Here is a 17,688-nt window from a genome sequence, read left to right on the forward strand (position 1 = left end):
ATTTATAAAAAAAATACAGTTCTAGTTTGTCTGCTTTCCCCAATAAGTACTCATGATTTCCAGTCAGAGAACCGGTGGTGAATTAATCTTTAATTTGTTATTTATTTCCTTTATATTTTCTCATAAGATTGTTAAAAGAAAATCAAACTGCCCTTTAAATTTGGCAGCTGAAGAAGATTAGCAGATTAGCAGAGCAACCTTAAAATAATTATTTATCTAAAGGTATCTAACAAATACTTTTAGAAAAGTATCTAACAAATACTTTTAGATAAATAATGCGGGTTGCATTACAAATACAACATTAAAGTTGGTTTATAACAAGCATCCCATAATAACCTTCCAGACAGCTTCAGACTCTTATTTAGACAGTCCAGACAGGAAGTCAGGCGGGCGATGTGTGTGACGTCACTTCTTGTCAGAGCGTCAGACGGTGCCGTCAGCTGATGGACACTCAGAAGGTAAAATCTGATCGATCGGTGATCAGTAACATGATCAGTGAGCTGAGGTCGAGAGACATAGACAACACATAGCGGAGAGAGAGAGGCTAAAGGCTAACAGCTAGCAGCTTTCTCTTTTTCCGGTCGAGTCAGCTTCGCTTTGAATGAGGATTTAAGATAAGACTCTGGTGGAGCGAGCTTTACTGTGAATGGACAGCTGTCAGGACCTATAATACTACTGAGAGTACCTCTAATACTGCTGCTGTTAGTACCTATAATACTACTAAGAGTACCTCTAATACTGCTGCTGTTAGTGCCTATAATACTACAGAGAGTACCCCTAATACTGCTACTGTCAGTACCTATAATACTACTGAGAGTACCTCTAATACTGCTGCTGTCAGTACCTCTAATACTACTGAGAGTACTTCTAATACTACTGCTGTTAGTACCTCCAATACTACTGCGAGTACCTCTAGTAATACTGCTGTTAGTACCTCTAATACTACGGCTGCAAGTACCTCTAATATTACTGAGAGTACCTCTAATACTACTGCAAGTACCTCTTATACTACTGCTGCAAGTACCTTTAATACTACTGACAGTACCTCTAATACTACTGCTGCAAGTACCTCATTATAACATTCCGAGTATAAATTGAAATCTCTGAAGAATCTCATCATAGTGTACAGACACCGGCAGTAGCCCCTGTGGCCCTTTCAGAATTTTCTAGTTACATATGTAACTTTCGTTTTACTGAGTTTTACTGTGTTTTACTCTTTTACTGTGTTTTACTGTGTGTTTTTGTGTTTTATTGTGTTTTTCAGACTTTACTTTGTTTTGCTGTAAAAAAACGAGTGTTGAAATGTCATTTTATTGTGAAACAGGAAGCTCTGTGCCGGATCATAAGCACCTTAGCCAATAAGAATGAAGAGCTCCAAACCTTCCTGGAAACCGTCGACAACACCCTGACAGGACTGCAGGTCAGCAGCTGATTGGCTGAGAGGGAGTAGGGGCAGGGGTTTAGAGAGGGGGGAAATTAGAGTAAAAAAAACTAAATTAATTAACTTTTCCTTCCAATCAGGAGGAGTCATGTAAGGTGATGTCAGAGTTGGAGGCGGAGCTTGAAGAGTTAAGCTCCGCCCTCGAGCAACGGGGGGCGTGGCTCCGTGATGTCATCCAGGAAGAGAAGCAGAGGAAGGAGGCGGAGCTCCAGGTGCAGAAAATAACTTATTTATTTTCAGTGATCTGTTTCTAACATCCTTTATAAAGAATTCCTACGTTTTCTCACATGAAAAAAAACCAAAACATTTTCCTCTGATCAGAAGCAACTGTCGGAGGGGAAGTTCGCTCTGCTGTCGTCTGAGGAACTTCTCGAGTTCGCCAATCAGACACTGACAATCACTGACGAAGAAGAATTCCTAAAGGTATGAGATGAAAACACTTTTCCAATTCATCAATTTCCTCAATATCATGACTAAATTAATACCAAGACGAACAAACATGAATACACTATTTTATTGGAAATTCAATTTTTATCTAAATATTTAAAGTTTATTTGATCTGTGTTTGGTTTTCAGGCTGCAAAACAAATCAAAGAAAGGTTTGTTCAATGTTTAAATATGATATAGACAAAAATAATATTAATTATAAAACTTTATATGAACATTATATTTTTTTCATCTAAATTGTTTATTTAATGTTTGATATGTTTTATTTTAGTTAGTAGTTTTAGTTCTTCAGTTCGAACCAATCACAGTTCAGAATCATAACTGAACCGTTGCTGTTGCCAGGGTAACCATGGCTCCGGCGTTCCGCCTGACAACGCGTCCGGTCGTCACAGAGACAATGTCGCAGTTCACCGTCGACTTCAGTGCTGAGAAGGCGGGGCTTCAGCAGCTTCACTTCCTGCCAGGTGAGACACCTCTTCAGTGTTTAAAAACATTAAAAAGATTTCCTCTTAAGTGTTAAAATTACTGTCAATAAACTGTAAATTTACTGCAGTAATATCAATAAAAGCAGTCCCATAACATAAAAACATGAACTTTAATCTTTATTAAGAAAACAAATCTATTATAAATAAATTAATAAATTGTAAAAAAAATACATTTGTTTCACAGTTTTTGTGCTTTTTAATATTTTTCTTCCTGAATCATCTCAGTCATGGCAACTGAAGATGATTAAACATCTCATAATTTACTTTATGTGTATGTTTTTTTGTTTTTTTTCAGTCCCTGAAGCTCCAGAGATCGACGAGTCCTGCTGCATCGTCCGTGACAACGCCATCACGGTCGTCTGGCGACCGTCCGGTGAGGCCGACGGTGATGGCGTCCGAAACGAAAGTTACGACCTCGAATACCGGAAAACAAACCGCGACAGCTCGCTGCACGCTGCACCAGAGGCATTCTGGGAAAAAATCCACAACATCAGAGAGACACAGGCCACCATCTCAGGTCAGAGGTCAGAGGTCACAGCTCAGGTCAGAGGTCAGAGGTCACAGCTCAGTCAGAGGTCAGAGGTCACAGCTCAGTCAGAGGTCACGGCTCAGGTCAGGTTTGCCTCCCGCTGCTCCTTAAGATCCTGTCCATAAAAACTCCAAACAGGTTCAGAGACCAGGGACAATCCTGACTGAGAACCTGAGGGTCCGGACACGGCTATCACTCACACAGATCTTATAAACAACCCTGGTACCCCAAACTCCTCTCAAGTCTTCTCCAAATCCACAAAACACATGTACACTGGATAGAAAAACTGAAAAAGGTGAACCGGATCAGTTCTCCTGGGTCTCCATGACCCGACCTCTGACCTTTGACCTCCGATGACCCAGTATTTTTTTATTTACAGAACATGATTAATGTTATTAATAGTTTTGTTTATAATTCAGGTCTGAAGTTTGATTCTGGTTTCGTCGTCATTCGAGTCCGAGCCAGAAACAAAATGGCCCCCGGCGAGTTCTCTGAGCCTGTCATCATGGAAACCAAAGGTGAACACGGACTACAAAACTCTTCTTCTTCTGTGTGTTTACAGAGTATAACTTATTCTTCTGTGGTGTTTGCAGCATTCAACTTCGGCTTTGACGCCGTCACGGCACACGCTGAGCTGAAGGTGTGCGGCAACTCGGTCACCTGGGAGCCGCAGGGGGTCAAAGGTCACGACCCCCGACTGAGAGGGAAAGAGAACAAAAGGTGAAATGTGTCACTGATGACGTCGCTGATGACAGCACAAAATTGTTTAAATTGATTAATTAATCTATGAATTTATTGACTGATTGATTGATGGCTTAATTGATTGATGGATTGATCGATTTATTGATCAATTGATCGATTGATTGATTAATTGGTTGATTGATTAATTGATTGATGGATTGATGGACCGCAGTCTGCTGCAGTCTGTCTCTTTGACCTTTTTGTTCCTCTGCAGTCTCCATACTTCGTCTCTTCGACACTCAGGTAGAAATTGTCATCGCTGACTGGTTGCCTAGCAACTACGGTGTCACCAGTTCATCCACCATTTCTGACATTACTGCTGACATCACTGCTGACATCACATCAGCGCTTCTTTGTTTTGTTTTTTGTTGCTGTTTGTGGCTTCAAACAGGCTCATCGAATAAATAATCGTGGTTTTAAATTAAAAATCTAAAATGTTGCTTTTCAGAAAGTAAAACTGTGTTTGCTTAAATTGGTTTTAATGCAGATAATCTTGATTTATTATAATCATAATGATAAGTTATATTTTGTGTATTTCCGTTCACATTTTTCCACCTTTGTGCATCATCGCGCCCCATCGGCTGTTTCACCTCCTCGTTGTTCCTTTTTTCTTCTTTGGGAGTTTCACCTTTCTTTTCCTTCAACACTTTGTTTTTATTTCCTCAGCAGCAGGAGCGCCACGCCTTCGCCCAATAAGACGGCAGGAAATCGATCAGGACGCGAGCGATTCGCCGGGGAGTCGTACACAGTACTGGGTACTTCACAGTACTACTCAAATAGTACTTTGTACATTTATTACAGCTAATGTTGATCAACGTTACACATAGTTTTTTTTTAAAAAATATGAAAGAAAGGGGGTTTTTTATACATCAAACAACCACGTGCAGGCTTGGTGTAGGGGTCGGGTCACTGTGAGCGGGTGGCTCCCGGTCCTGGGCGGGTCCCTGGGCGCTCTGACCCCGGCTGCAGCGACAAGCTCTAGGAATGTGGAACATTACCTCGCTGGCGGGGAAGGAGCCTGAGCTGGTGCAGGAGGAGGAGCATTACCGGCTAGAGATAGTTGGGTTTCCTTCACACATCCACTCTGGAAACAAACTCTTGTAGAGGAGTTGGACTCTCTCTGGCAGGAGGAGAGGGACCGGAGGCTGAGTTCCAGTTACAGAGGACTCACACTGCTCAGCCTCTGGGAAAGTCTACTTCTGCTGGAGAGGAGGCTCTGACTGACTGTCCAACCTCAGATTCAGGAGGACAATGTGGCTTCCGTCCTGGCCGTGGAGCAACGGAGCAGCTCTTTACCCTGACAGACTTCTGCAGGGTTCTGGGAGCGTCTCATCCAGTGTTTAGTTGACTTGGAGGAGGTTTTGACCCTGTCCCTCGGTTAGTCCTGAGGTAGTTATCTGGTTCCTGTATAACCAAAGTGAGAGCTGTGTCTGCATACTCGGCACAACGTCAAACACGTTCCCAGTGGGTGTTGGTCTCTGCCAGGGTTGCCCCTTGTCTCCGATTCCTTGTCAGGATCTCAAGGAGCAGTGGTGTCGTGGTGTAGAAGGAGCTGAGCCGGTAGGCAAGGTTCTCGATTTACCGCTTCATCTACGTTCCAACCCTCACCTCTGGTCCTGAGCTTTGGGAAGTGACCAAAACAATGAGATTACTGATACAAACGGCTGAAGTTTCCTCCGTAGGGTGGCTGGGCTCAGCCTCAGGAGGAGGAACTCAGACAGGAGGAGGGAGCTCAGAGTAGATCCACTGCTCCTTTGCCTCTAAAGGAGCCAGCTGAGGAGGTTCAGACATCTGATCTGGATCCTCCCGTTAGAGGATGAACCAGGCCTAGGGACGGCTCGGGGTCCAGGAGGAGCTGGATGCTGGCTGGCAGAGGGACATCTGGAATACTTTGCTCTACCGGCTGACCCTGCGACCCGGCCCCGAAAAAGCGGATGAAAAAAACATTTAAACACACTTATACAGATGTTTAATATAAAATATATCGTTTAAGAAATTAATATTCATTTAGTAATAATTGTTGTTTGTTTTCATTTTTAAAGTCTTAATTTTAATTTTAGTTTGGGTGCTTTTATTTTGAAGGTCGCTTCAGTTTCTTCTGGCTTTTTTGTTTCAATAAACTTTTCTTTGGTTTCCTAGGTGACCAGGATATGATTGGCGGCTGTCACTACTGGGAGCTCCGCCCCCTCCCTGATTGGAAGTCATTCAGTGTGGGCGTGGTCTATCGAGCCAGCCTGGGACGATTCGACCAATTAGGGAAAAGTGCTGGTTCATGGTGTCTCCATGCCAGCCAATGGCTGCAGAGCACGCTCGCTGCCAAGCACAACAACCGAGCGAAGGCGCTAGATTGGCCGCTGCCTCAGCGAATCGGAATCTACTGTGACTACGACAACGGTATCGGCTGAACCAAACCCTTGATGCTGCATTTAACATGTTTCATATCTGAACTTTGTGTTTACAGTTTGAGATCTCTGACAACTAACCTGTTCTGAATACGAGGGGAGATGATAATTATTATTATTATATTCAATATCTCACCTGTGGGCGGAGCCAGAGAGTTTATAGTCCTCTACCTGTTGGTCTGTGGGCGGAGCTCGTCAGGTGTTTCAGTTCCAGCTGGTTGTGACATATGAAGGAAAGCTGTTGAGAGCAGTTTGATTACATGTGGAGGACATCTGAGTCACGAGATCTGCTCTGCAAACAACTGCTCTGTAAACAACTGTAAACAACAGCTCCGTTTGTGTTTTTCAGGTGATTTATCGTTCATCGACGTTGATCGTCTTCATCTTCTTCACTCCTTCAAAACAAAGTTCAGTCAGCCGCTTGTCCCCGCCTTCACTGTGAGTACACACTGCAGTAAAACTGTAATAACTGCAGTAAAACTGTACACACTGCAGTAAAACTGTAATAACTGCAGTAAAACTGTAGTAACTGTAGAAAAACTGTAATAACTGCAGTAAAACTGTAGTAACTGTAGTATCATTGTGTCACAGGTGTGGTGCGGTGGTATTGCCATAACGACGGGCCTGCAGGTGCCGAGCTTCATGGGTAATTTCCTGTCGACCAATCGAAGCCTCAGCAGCCTGTCTCAGTAGATCAGCTGCTTTTATTTTGATAATTATCATTAATTTATGAATTTAATTTATTTGTATTTATTGATTTTAATATTATTTTGCATATAGAAATATTACACTTTACACACATATTTCAGATTGATTATGTGATAGTTATTGATTATTGACTGCTAATTTATTATTAAAATAGTCGTAATAATATTTATAAATATTAAAAGCTTGGAACTTAAGCCATACTTTTATTTTGAAGGCTACTCATGTTGTCTGTGAGCTTTTACTTTGACTTTTATCAGGAAACAGATATGAGACTGTAGACTTTTACTTAGATGCTGTAAGAAGACATAATTTATTCTTAAATTCAGAAAATACTGTGATTTATTTCTTTGAAAGACTCTTATTGTGAAAGTCCTCAATAGATATTGTGGTGTCATTTATTTTGTTGGTGAGAATAGAACTTCCTGTCATGTTGAGCCCAAAGACAGAGCTTTACTGTGAAAATACAAAGAATAAAAAAATGTTTTATGGATTTATAATGTTATTTGTATAAATCAGAAGAGCTGATGAGTCAATAAAAACAACAAAGTGATTGTTTGTTTGTTTGTTTGTTTGTTTGTTTGTGACTTCAGACACGTTTAATCTTGTGTGAGTGAGATTTAACATCCACAGGTCACAGGTCAGTCAGTGGAACAGGTGTGTTCTTCTAACCTTGTCACTTATTCAAAAATCAAAAACTATGTTCTAAGTTTTTATCCTCCTGCTCACCAGGTGCAGATAGTGCCAATATGTACAAACCAAAATAAATAAATGAAGCAAAAATGCTCTATATACAAGTACAAAGCAAAAAAGAAAACAAAATTTCCATACACCCGAACTTGTGAGTTGGAAACTCATGTTCACACACAATTTTACTCTTCACCAAACCACAATATGGATGTGACGAGCAATGGCAAATCTCTTACACATATTTTTGCTTAAAATATGATTTAACCTACACACAAGCCCAGTTTAATAAAGTAATTAAAGGGATCCCTGAAGCAGTCAGAAGGCTAAAGTCCAAAACATAGATACACACCCTGGTGTGATAAATCTTCCTGCACTTAATTTCTATGGCCTTGACTTCCTGGCTAGAGGTAGTTCAAACATAGCCATGCGTACTCACCTTAACAAAAAAAAATTCCCAATACGATCAAACAGAAATTACATTATCCAACTATTTCCTAAATCAGACATTAACAAATTTCATGAGCTTTCTAAACTAAATTATGGGGAGATATTTATAACCTGATTTCTTTTTCGATTGAACCTCATTTGTCCTTGTGCTTTGAACATAAACTGTTTGGTTTCACTGACTTTCCTTTTGCAAAAGAAAAACAATACTATATCATCAATCTCAGGATACACTTAGCCAAATGGCACATCCATAAATGTTGTTACGTTAATCAAAAACCTCTCTTTCTTGTCTTTGAAAATGAAACCAAACAATATTAAGTCTATTAAGAAATCTACCAACATGAAAGCTATAAAAACTTTGAATGTATGTACACTTTACAATGTTTTTGTATGAAAGCTTGTCTCTGTATTGTTGAAACTCCCTGACGGCGTTTTGCTTGTATTGCACAATGTTGCTTTAATAAAGTTACAAAAAAAAAAAAAAAGAAAAAAAAGCCTGCTCCGTCACATGGAGCAGGTGATCCACTCCTCTGGTGGATTCAGGCAGACGGGGGCCGTAGTCTCACCTTTGGCTCCTCCCACACAGGAAGCCCAGGAGGGTGTCTCCATGGCAACAGCACAACAGAGTACAGAGAGAAGTTGGTCCTCAGGAGGAAACGCTGCCGTCTTCTTCTCTCATATTTTGAGGTAGATTGTGTGACATTGTTCAGTATTAATAATAGTAATATTAATAATATTAATCTTTTTTTTTAATCAACATTAACCTACATATTTGTGGTTCACTGAGTTTGTACCTGCAGACACTGCCCAGGGCTAATTATAATAATATAATAATTAATATATTAGTGTGAATACATTTTTTTATTATGATCAAAGACCTTAATTAGCTCTTTGTTGTGAAAAAAACGGTAGGCGAAAATGGGCGTGGCCTATATCACAAGATTCAGCACAATTTAGGTAACACGTGGATATAAGGTTTTTGATTGGGCGATAAAGTATATGGGAGTTATTTGCCAAAACGCACTTTTTTTTATTATAATGGCACCTAGTGGTGAAAATTCAGGATGACAGTAGATTATTTTCGATTATTTATTTAGAACATTTTCGCCATGTGTGACTTAAATTTAAAGTTTAGTGAGTTTTGGGGTACATTCAGGCAGTGAAAAATGCGATCATTTGGGACCAAGAAAAATAAATAATCATTAGAAAAACAATAGGGACCTCGCAGGTCGTTACCTGCTCAGGCCCTAAAAATAATAAAACATTGATAATAATAAATATTTTAATAATACTATTGTGTAGAAATTATTTTACTTTTAAAACCAAGAATGACAAAAAATGTAAATGTTTCATCGTTATCTGTTATATAAAAAAACTGCTCTTAGAATAATTGTTATTTTGTTTAAATCAGCTCAGATGGTTTGAAAAAAGATTGGAACTTTTGTGTTTAGTAACGATGGCGTGTTTCCGCGGCAACTGGGAGGAATTTTATGGAGAAGTTCTCCTATTGGACGAGAGGAAGATGACACTGACGAGCGAGCAAGGCATCAAGGTGACGCCACTTCCTGTTTCATGTTACTTTTTCCGTCCTTTTTTCTCCTTTTATTATTTTGTTTTATTTTGTCTTTCCTGTTTTCTCTGAAGATGAAGAAAATCTGTTTTTATCCTCAGAAATCGTCGAAGGCAGCGGCCGTCCTGCAGCGCGTCTTTTCTCTCCTGAACCTCGAACAAGTCGAGTTCTTCGGTTTAAGATTCTGTGACAACAAACAGCAGACGGTGAGAAAACAAACAAACAAACAGCAGACGGTGAGAAAACAAACAAACAAACAGCAGACGGTGAGAAAACAAACAAACAAACAAACAGCAGACGGTGAGAAAACAAACAAACAAACAGCAGACGGTGAGAAAACAAACAAACAGACAGCAGACGGTGAGAAAACAAACAAACAGCAGACGGTGAGAAAACAAACAAACAGACAGCAGACGGTGAGAAAACAAACAAACAGCAGACGGTGAGAAAACAAACAAACAAACAGACATTGAGAAAACAAACAAACAAACAAACAGCTGGCGGGGAGAAAACAAACACAAACAGCAGATGGTGAGAAAACAAACAAACAGATGGTGAGAAAACAAACAAACAAACAAACAAACAGCAGATGGTGAGAAAACAAACAAACAAACAAATATCAGATGGTGAGAAAACAAACAAACAAACAAACAGATGGTAAGAAAACAGATGGGTGTGGGGTCACATGGCTGCACTGGGATCTATGAGACATCATGTCAGTTTAATGTGTTTGTGTTTTTTTCAGCACTGGCTGGATCCATTAAAAACTCTCTCACAACACAGAGACCTCAGTGAGTTTCACCATAAAAAACAAAGAAAACTGACATTCTATGTTTATATTTGATATTTCTAATTCTTAAAATTAATTTGTCAATATTTCAATTATTATGTGAGTTTTATCAGAATAACCAAAACATTAAAAAAAATTGTCTTCAAATTGATGCAATTTCCTATAAAAGATATTTTAATGTGCTAAATGATCAAATTATCTTTGTCACAGTCGGGCCACCGTACATTTTCTACTTTGGAGTGAAGTTTTATGCCAAGGATCCGTCTGCCCTGCAGGAGGAAACCACACGGTAGTACTAAAAATATATCAGTCAAAATAATAAAGTCAGTGTTATTATTATTAATCATAATATTATATAGTTTAATTTTAAATTAATGAAATTAATTCTTGTGTCAGGTTTCAGTTTTACCTGCAGCTTCGTCAGGACGTGCGGCGAGGTCGTCTACCGTGCCCCGCCCACCTCAGGCCACGCCTCCTCGCCCTGATGCTGCAGGGTGACCAAACACTTAGAGTCAAATATTATATTGTATATAATATTTTTAACTTGTTCCAAGTTAGGCAGACCTTTCTGTTTTTATCTCCTCCCAGCGGAGCACGATGATTCCAGTGAGGTGGAGCCGTCAGGCGTGGAGGAGAACCAGGAAATTCAACACATCTACAAAAGTCTCAGGTAGAAATAATTCAATTTCTATTTCATCATCATACTTCAGCTTCAGTTTGTTGGTTTACCTTCACCTGTTAAAACTCGTCTGCCTGTCTGTCTGTCTGTCTGTCTGTCTGTCTGTCTGTCTGTCTGTCTGTCTGTCTGTCTGTCTGTCTGTCCCTCCAGTGGGGTCTCTCGTCCTCAGGCTCAGCGTCTCTTCCTGTCTCTCTGCAGCTCTCTGCAGATGTTTGGAGTCTCTCTGTTCACTGTCTACGTAAGATAATTGATTACTGATCAATACCTGATCACTACTAACTGGCTGACAAGCTGATACTTAAAACAAGTCACAATGAGTTGGTGGTTATTGATCTGTTTTATTGCTTATTATTGATCAGGGTGAGAACCAAAAAGAGTACTTCCTGGGTCCGACTCCAGTGGGCGTGGTCATCTACAACAACAAGGAGCTGGTTGGAAAATATTTCTGGTAAGAGTGAGACGTCACTAAGTGTTAAGTCCTTTCTGTAAGGAGTGAGACGTCACTATCTGTTCAGTCCTCTCTGTAAAGAGTGAGACGTCACTAACTGTTCAGTCCTCTCTGTAAGGAGTGAGACGTCACTAACTGTTCAGTCCTCTCTGTAAGGAGTGAGACGTCACTAACTGTTCAGTCCTCTCTGTAAGGAGTGAGACCTCACTAACTGTTCAGTCCGCTCTGTAAAGAGTGAGACGTCACTAACTGTTCAGTCCTCTCTGTAAGGAGTGAGACATCACTAACTGTTCAGTCCTCTCTGTTAAGAGTGAGACATCACTAACTGTTCAGTCCTCTCTGTAAGGAGTGAGACATCACCAACTGTTCAGTCCTATCTGTTAAGAGTGAGACATCACTAACTGTTCAGTCCTCTCTGTAAAGAGTGAGACGTCACTAACTGTTCAGTCCTCTCTGTTAAGAGTGAGAAGTCACTAACTGTTCAGTCCTCTCTGTAAAGAGTGAGACATCACTAACTGTTCAGTCCTCTCTGTTAAGAGTGAGACCTCACTAACTGTTCAGTCCTCTCTGTAAGGAGTGAGACGTCACTAACTGTTCAGTCCTCTCTGTAAAGAGTGAGACGTCACTAACTGTTCAGTCCTCTCTGTAAAGAGTGAGACGTCACTAACTGTTCAGTCCTCTCTGTTATGAGTGAGACATCACTAACTAATAAACATGAATCAATGTTTGAATAATACTTAAATAAACATATTTAAAAACATTGTAAATATAAATGAATAGAAATATTAGTCATTGTACAGATTTATTAAACACAAATGTTTGAATGAATATAAACAAAGTAAGAAAATGTTTGAATAAAAGTGAACAACATTAATGTGTTTCACTCTGATCATGTGATGTTTTCAGGCAGAGAATCATCAAACTTCACTTCAAAGAAAAAACCTTCGAGCTCCGAACCAGAAAACATGTAAGTTCTCCTCCTAATGCTAATGCTGATGCTCACATAATCACAAACATCAAAGACAGATATTTCATATTTCATGAAACTTAATAATAAACAATTAGTGTGTGTGTGTGTGTGTGTGTGTGTGTGTGTGTGTGTGAGTGTGTGTGTGTATGTGTGTGTGTGTGTGTGTGTGTGTGTGTGTGTTTTAGGGTTGTGAGACATCGTTCTTCTTTCAAACATTGCATCGATCAGACTGTAAACGTCTGTGGAGATGTTGTGTTGAACACCACACCTTTTACAGGTAACACACACACACACACACACACACACACACACACACACACACACACAAAACACACACACACACACACACACAAACTGAGCAGGTCTTTCTGTGTCCAGGATGCCAGCGTCGAATCCATTAACATACAAACTGAAACACAACAGGTAAGTTATTCTTTTTATTTCCTAAATATTTTAATTTTATCCTTTTTATTGTATTTTGAAATAAATGTTATTCTTATTATGTATTATTTATAAAGCAAACAAGTCAATAACTGATCCTTAAAATGACTTCAGGATTAATGAATGACTATTAATAATAATCTCTCTCTCTGCCATGTGTAGTATTGCTCATTCGCCCACTGTGACTCGGCTGAATGTCGACCACCTGGGAAACAAAACAACAACACCGCACAGTATGAGCACTTTTATTATTATTATTATTATCATTATTATTATCATCATCATTATCAGGGCCACGGGGCAATCGCACTGAGCACTGGCCCCTACAGCAATAGTTGTAGGGACCAGACTACTGTTATACTGTGGATTTCTTCTTCTTCCTCTTCCGGACACAATTTCGTCTCGCTACTAGACAAATTATATATCAAAACGTGCGGTTTGATCGGGATCGGTGTGCTATTACTTTTCTCTACGGAATATGAATTTTTTGCGACTAACGTTGTGAAAAACTGGCCAAAATTTTGCATTGAAATGAATGGGACAGCCGACAGCATTGCCAGAGTGTAGAGGGAGAGAAAATTTTTTCAAAAAATAAATTTGAAAACTGCGCTCCAGGCCGCAAATTCCACTCTACATAAATAATTTATACATAGAAACATAGGAAAATTTGTCTTCTCGCTCACAATCCTCTGGTAAAGCTGTCAGAGTTATAGTTTGGGCGTAGGACGCACAGATGATCCACCAACACGCACCAACAGCCTCATTGGCTCCCATATTAAAAACGCAGGAAGATTTCTGTAGAAAAGCATGTTTAACAGTTTTTCAGATCGCTCTTACAAAGCTATTTTATTCATTTTTCTTCACAAAAAACATATGTAGACGTTCAGGATGAACTCAGGACGCTTAAAGTGAAGTCGGATCAATGATAGGTATTATGGTTTTGCCAAAAATGCTTTCTGTTTGAGGCCAGAAATTCCAGTCCTTTCCACCTCTGGCTGCTGTCACTGTTCCGGCACATTCTGGTGGCAGTTAATTCTGTTGATTGCTCTGCTCTGATTGCCTTTGATCTTTGCTCTGATATTTATTTATTAATCATACATGAAAGAGAAATAGAACTTTAGGTCTTTGAACAGAAAGAAAGGAGATGAAGTGAAAGTCAAACACAGAATCGCTTTTGTTGATATTGTCAAACTATCATTTTACATAATATTGGTTTATTCATATCAAATATTTTATTTTATTATTTGTCCCTTTGCCTGGAGTCGACACTAAAACATTACCTGTTGATGAAAACTTTTTAGAAAAGTTAGTTTTTTGCTTTCTAAACTATTGTGATGTAGTTTTCTCCACCTCCTCTCCTCCAGCCAATCAGACGGCGGTCAGTCGTGGACCAATGGCAGTGCAGAGCGCGCCACCTGCTGTCCAGAGGAGAGACACTGAGCCAACAGAGAGACTGGTTTGTGATGTCATGGGGTCATGTGATCAGTTGGCTCCTCCCTGCAGGTCAGAGGGCGAGGCAGAGCAGAAGCCCAGTGCACCATGGGAAAACAGCGGCCCGCTGAGGTAACAACACATGATGTCACTCTGTCAGACTGAGTCTTATATCATGGAGGTCTATTAACTGATAGTGTTTCTTGAAAGTGGATTTGACTTATTGACTCTCATGTGAATTTTAAATAGGCTTCAGTGTTTTTAGCAGTTAAACGAGCCTCAACAGTTATCTGATTACTGAGGGAAAATAATCTGATTACTACCTTTATAAAACACAATATATCAAACATTTAATATAATCTGATCACACTATGAATATAATTTGGTTCCAGGGGCCTTTTTAACCCAAAGTTTCCTCCAAACACCAAAGAAGAAGAAGCTGGAGGGCGACCTCAGAGGTAAGACAGAGAGAGAGAGAGAGAGAGAGAGAGAGAAAGAGAGAAGGAAATGAGTGAGGAAAGGAGAGAGAATAAGTGAGTGACACGTTTGTTTTTGTTTTAGGAGAAGCAGAAGTCTGGATGGTGATCGACCAATCAGAGAGCAGAGGATGAAGTGAGTGAAAAGTTTTAATTTAACTTCTGAGCCTCTGTTCTGATCTGATCTGTTTTGATCTGATCTGATTTGATCTGATCTGATCTGATCTGATCTGATCTGTTCTGATCTGCGTCAAGATTTGTGCGAAAAACACATTTCCCATCATGCCGAACGATGAATGAATCTCGTCTTTGTGTTCACAGTTTGAATTGTTCCTGAAGTGTTTATGGAGCTATTTTTATTTTTTATAAAACTAAATTGTGCACCCTGCGGTACAAAAAGATAAAAAAAAGAAGAAATGTCCAACAATTTTAAGGTTATTGTTGTTTGGAAAGTTAAAGTTCAGTTTGGAAGTTTCGGAATAGTTTGGAAAAGTTTGACATGATTTATTTCACCAGGTCTGGTTTCCATGGCAACACGAGCAGCGGCAGCGAATCACAGAAGACACCTTCGAACAGCGAGCACCGCAGAAGAAGGAAAAAGAACCGGTGAGACAGGTGGCTATCTCTTTCTCGTTCCTTCGGTTGTTTCCTTTCTAACTCCTGTTTTTAACCCAGGGATCGCCATGGCAACCAGAGACCAGACTCCTCCTCCCGCCGCCGAACTCGATCGTGAGTAAACAACTGTTAGCACATCAGCGCTAATGCTAATGCTATCAGTTTTACTATATGAAACTTCATATACCCCTTCCTCACAGACGCAGTCCTGACGCTCTGACATGGAGACACATCCAGTGAGTCCACACACACACACACACACACACACACACACACAAACACACACACACACTACCAGTGAGTCCACACACACACGCACAGACACACAAACATCCAGTGAGTCCACAACCTGTTGACACACACTTATTTATTTGTATCGAATAATAATGTGTGTGTGTCTGTGTGTGTGTCTGTGTGTGTGTGTCTGTATGTGTGTATGTCTTTGTCTGTGTGTCTTTGTCTGTGTGTGTATGTGTGTGTGTGTGTGTGTGTGTGTGTGCAGGAAGCAGCTGATGGAGCCTGATGGTTTGATTGACAGGCAGACAGAGGAGATACCGTACGAGGAGGTGAGGTAAGGATCCTCCTCTTCCTGTCTGAACTCTTTTTAATAAATGGATGAATTCCTGTTTGTTGCTCTAATATGAGCTTTTAAAGACCAGAGTATATAAATGAATGATAATGAATTAGTTTCCGTTGGTCTGACGTCTCCTTCCGTATCTCTGTTATTAATATTAAGAGTTCAGAGTTGATGTGAATTAGTGAGTCACTCAGCAGAGATTATAATATAAAGCCTACCTGCATTATATCACATTCTGTCTTTTCATTTTGAATTCTCATCTGGTATAAAAACATTTTCCTCTACAAAATAAAGATATTTCCACCATAAATTGGTAAAATAAGAAAATTTGTGATAAAAATGAATCGGACTGCAGAAATGATGATTAAATACTTGAAATAGAATAATAGATATATAATAATAGAATACTAATAGAATATATAGTTGGTTTCGTTCATGATGACATAAAGAAAGCTTTTATTTTGTGCTGCAGGATCTCGGGGCAGCCAATGAGCACACGCCGTTCTCCGAGGAGGCGGAGCCAACGTGTGTGGGCGTCGGCCTCAGACCTCCGGTAGGTGTCCAACACTGATTATCACCTGTATTATCATTATCACCTGTCCTCAGGTCTCTTTTATTTCAATCACGTTGTTTGTTTTTAGGTCAAAGGGGGAGCTGCTTCCTCCTCTTCCTGTTACCAAGGCAACCAACACTTCCTTTGGATTACCAACGAGTCCCTGAAGCAACATTTGAGTCTTTCTTTATCACATTATAATTTAGTAATATCCCCTCCAGGTATTAAAGCACCACATTTTATATATGTTTGTACTGCAGCTGCAGCATTAACTGGATGTTAGTTTAAATGTTGGTTAGTGACCTGAAATCTGAGCAGTGACTCCTCTGAGTCTGTTACAACTAAACACTGAACAAGACATTTTACTGAACAAAACGTTCCAATAAACTATCATGAAGTGAAACACAGTGAAAGGCTCAAAGTTCTGAGACCAAGCGGATGAAAACACAACGACAACAAGTTCACGCTGTTTTTAAAGTCTGCGTTGCCATGGATGCGCGTGACCTGTCAATCAAAGGCAGCCCCGCCCTAAATCATGGCATTCTTTATCTTCTGTTTTCTCCTAAATGGGCCATTATTTACACACTAACATCAGATTGTCTTGAAGAAGGTTTTTTATGAGACCACAGTGTTGTCCTGAAAACATAATTTTCTCAAGTTGTATTGAGATAGAGAGGACCGGCAGCTGAAACACTTCCTGTGTCACTGCGCAGACTCCAAACAGCAGAGGAGCCAATCACACAATCCAACTATTTAGTAGCCAATAGGAGAGCTGGATTTGTTCCAACTCTTCCAACTTCAGAGGACAGCCAGCCAATCAGGAGGCTCCATTTGTTCCGTTTACATTCTTAGAGACATAATGTGACGTAATGCTGTTACACAGCACAGATACAGGACTCAAATGCAGCACTTGGGAGGCAGAAACAGGAGGTAACCAGTCTTTAATTACAAGCAATGGTTCGGTACACGGAGTTCAGTCAGGCAAACAATCCAAAGGGGTCAAAACCAAAAGCACACTAGGAAACCACTGGAGAGTAGGACACATGGTACACTGACAATCTGGCACTGGGGAATGGGACACAAGGGCTTTAAATACAGAGAATTAATGAGGTGATGAGACACAGGTGTGTGATTAGGGGGCGGGGCCACCACCAGGTGGGACGCTGGAGCCTAGTAGACAGAGGAGGGGCTGACTGTGACATAAACGTACTAAACTTCCATTGAAAACTCCTTATAAATGGGCAAAACCTG

At 40.2% G+C, this 17,688-nt stretch overlaps 2 protein-coding genes across 5 annotated transcripts; both read left to right on the forward strand.

Moving 5' to 3' along the window:
* The first annotated feature begins 278 nt into the window (after positions 1 to 278).
* On the forward strand, positions 279 to 7,317 carry fsd1l (fibronectin type III and SPRY domain containing 1-like). Of its 4 annotated transcripts, XM_059358697.1 has the most exons (13): positions 281 to 458; positions 1,325 to 1,420; positions 1,522 to 1,653; positions 1,763 to 1,864; positions 2,018 to 2,040; positions 2,231 to 2,352; positions 2,669 to 2,890; positions 3,322 to 3,420; positions 3,496 to 3,622; positions 4,310 to 4,398; positions 5,783 to 6,037; positions 6,395 to 6,483; positions 6,637 to 7,317. In XM_059358697.1, the coding sequence occupies exons 1-13, from the start codon at positions 444 to 446 to the stop codon at positions 6,736 to 6,738; spliced, it is 1,473 nt and encodes a 490-aa protein (XP_059214680.1). In that variant the 5' UTR covers positions 281 to 443; the 3' UTR covers positions 6,739 to 7,317. The 4 variants fall into 4 exon arrangements, with proteins under 4 accessions (XP_059214678.1, XP_059214679.1, XP_059214680.1 ...); XM_059358695.1 differs by having other exon boundaries at positions 279 to 458; positions 3,322 to 3,622; XM_059358696.1 differs by having other exon boundaries at positions 279 to 458; positions 3,322 to 3,622; positions 4,313 to 4,398.
* A 2,026-nt stretch (positions 7,318 to 9,343) lies between these two features.
* Positions 9,344 to 16,922, forward strand: epb41l4a (erythrocyte membrane protein band 4.1 like 4A). Its single transcript, XM_059357694.1, has 21 exons — positions 9,344 to 9,439; positions 9,559 to 9,663; positions 10,203 to 10,248; positions 10,458 to 10,536; positions 10,644 to 10,741; positions 10,836 to 10,917; positions 11,077 to 11,164; positions 11,286 to 11,374; positions 12,281 to 12,341; positions 12,530 to 12,621; positions 12,723 to 12,767; positions 12,948 to 13,018; positions 14,150 to 14,348; positions 14,609 to 14,674; positions 14,778 to 14,828; positions 15,209 to 15,298; positions 15,368 to 15,421; positions 15,508 to 15,543; positions 15,810 to 15,878; positions 16,357 to 16,437; positions 16,526 to 16,922. Exons 1-21 carry the CDS (start codon positions 9,344 to 9,346, stop codon positions 16,602 to 16,604), a joined length of 1,677 nt encoding a protein of 558 aa, XP_059213677.1. The 3' UTR covers positions 16,605 to 16,922.
* Positions 16,923 to 17,688: the final 766 nt, after the last annotated feature.

Source organism: Centropristis striata, chromosome 19 (assembly GCF_030273125.1).
Source record: "Centropristis striata isolate RG_2023a ecotype Rhode Island chromosome 19, C.striata_1.0, whole genome shotgun sequence".
NCBI classification, from domain to species: Eukaryota; Metazoa; Chordata; class Actinopteri; order Perciformes; family Serranidae; genus Centropristis; species Centropristis striata.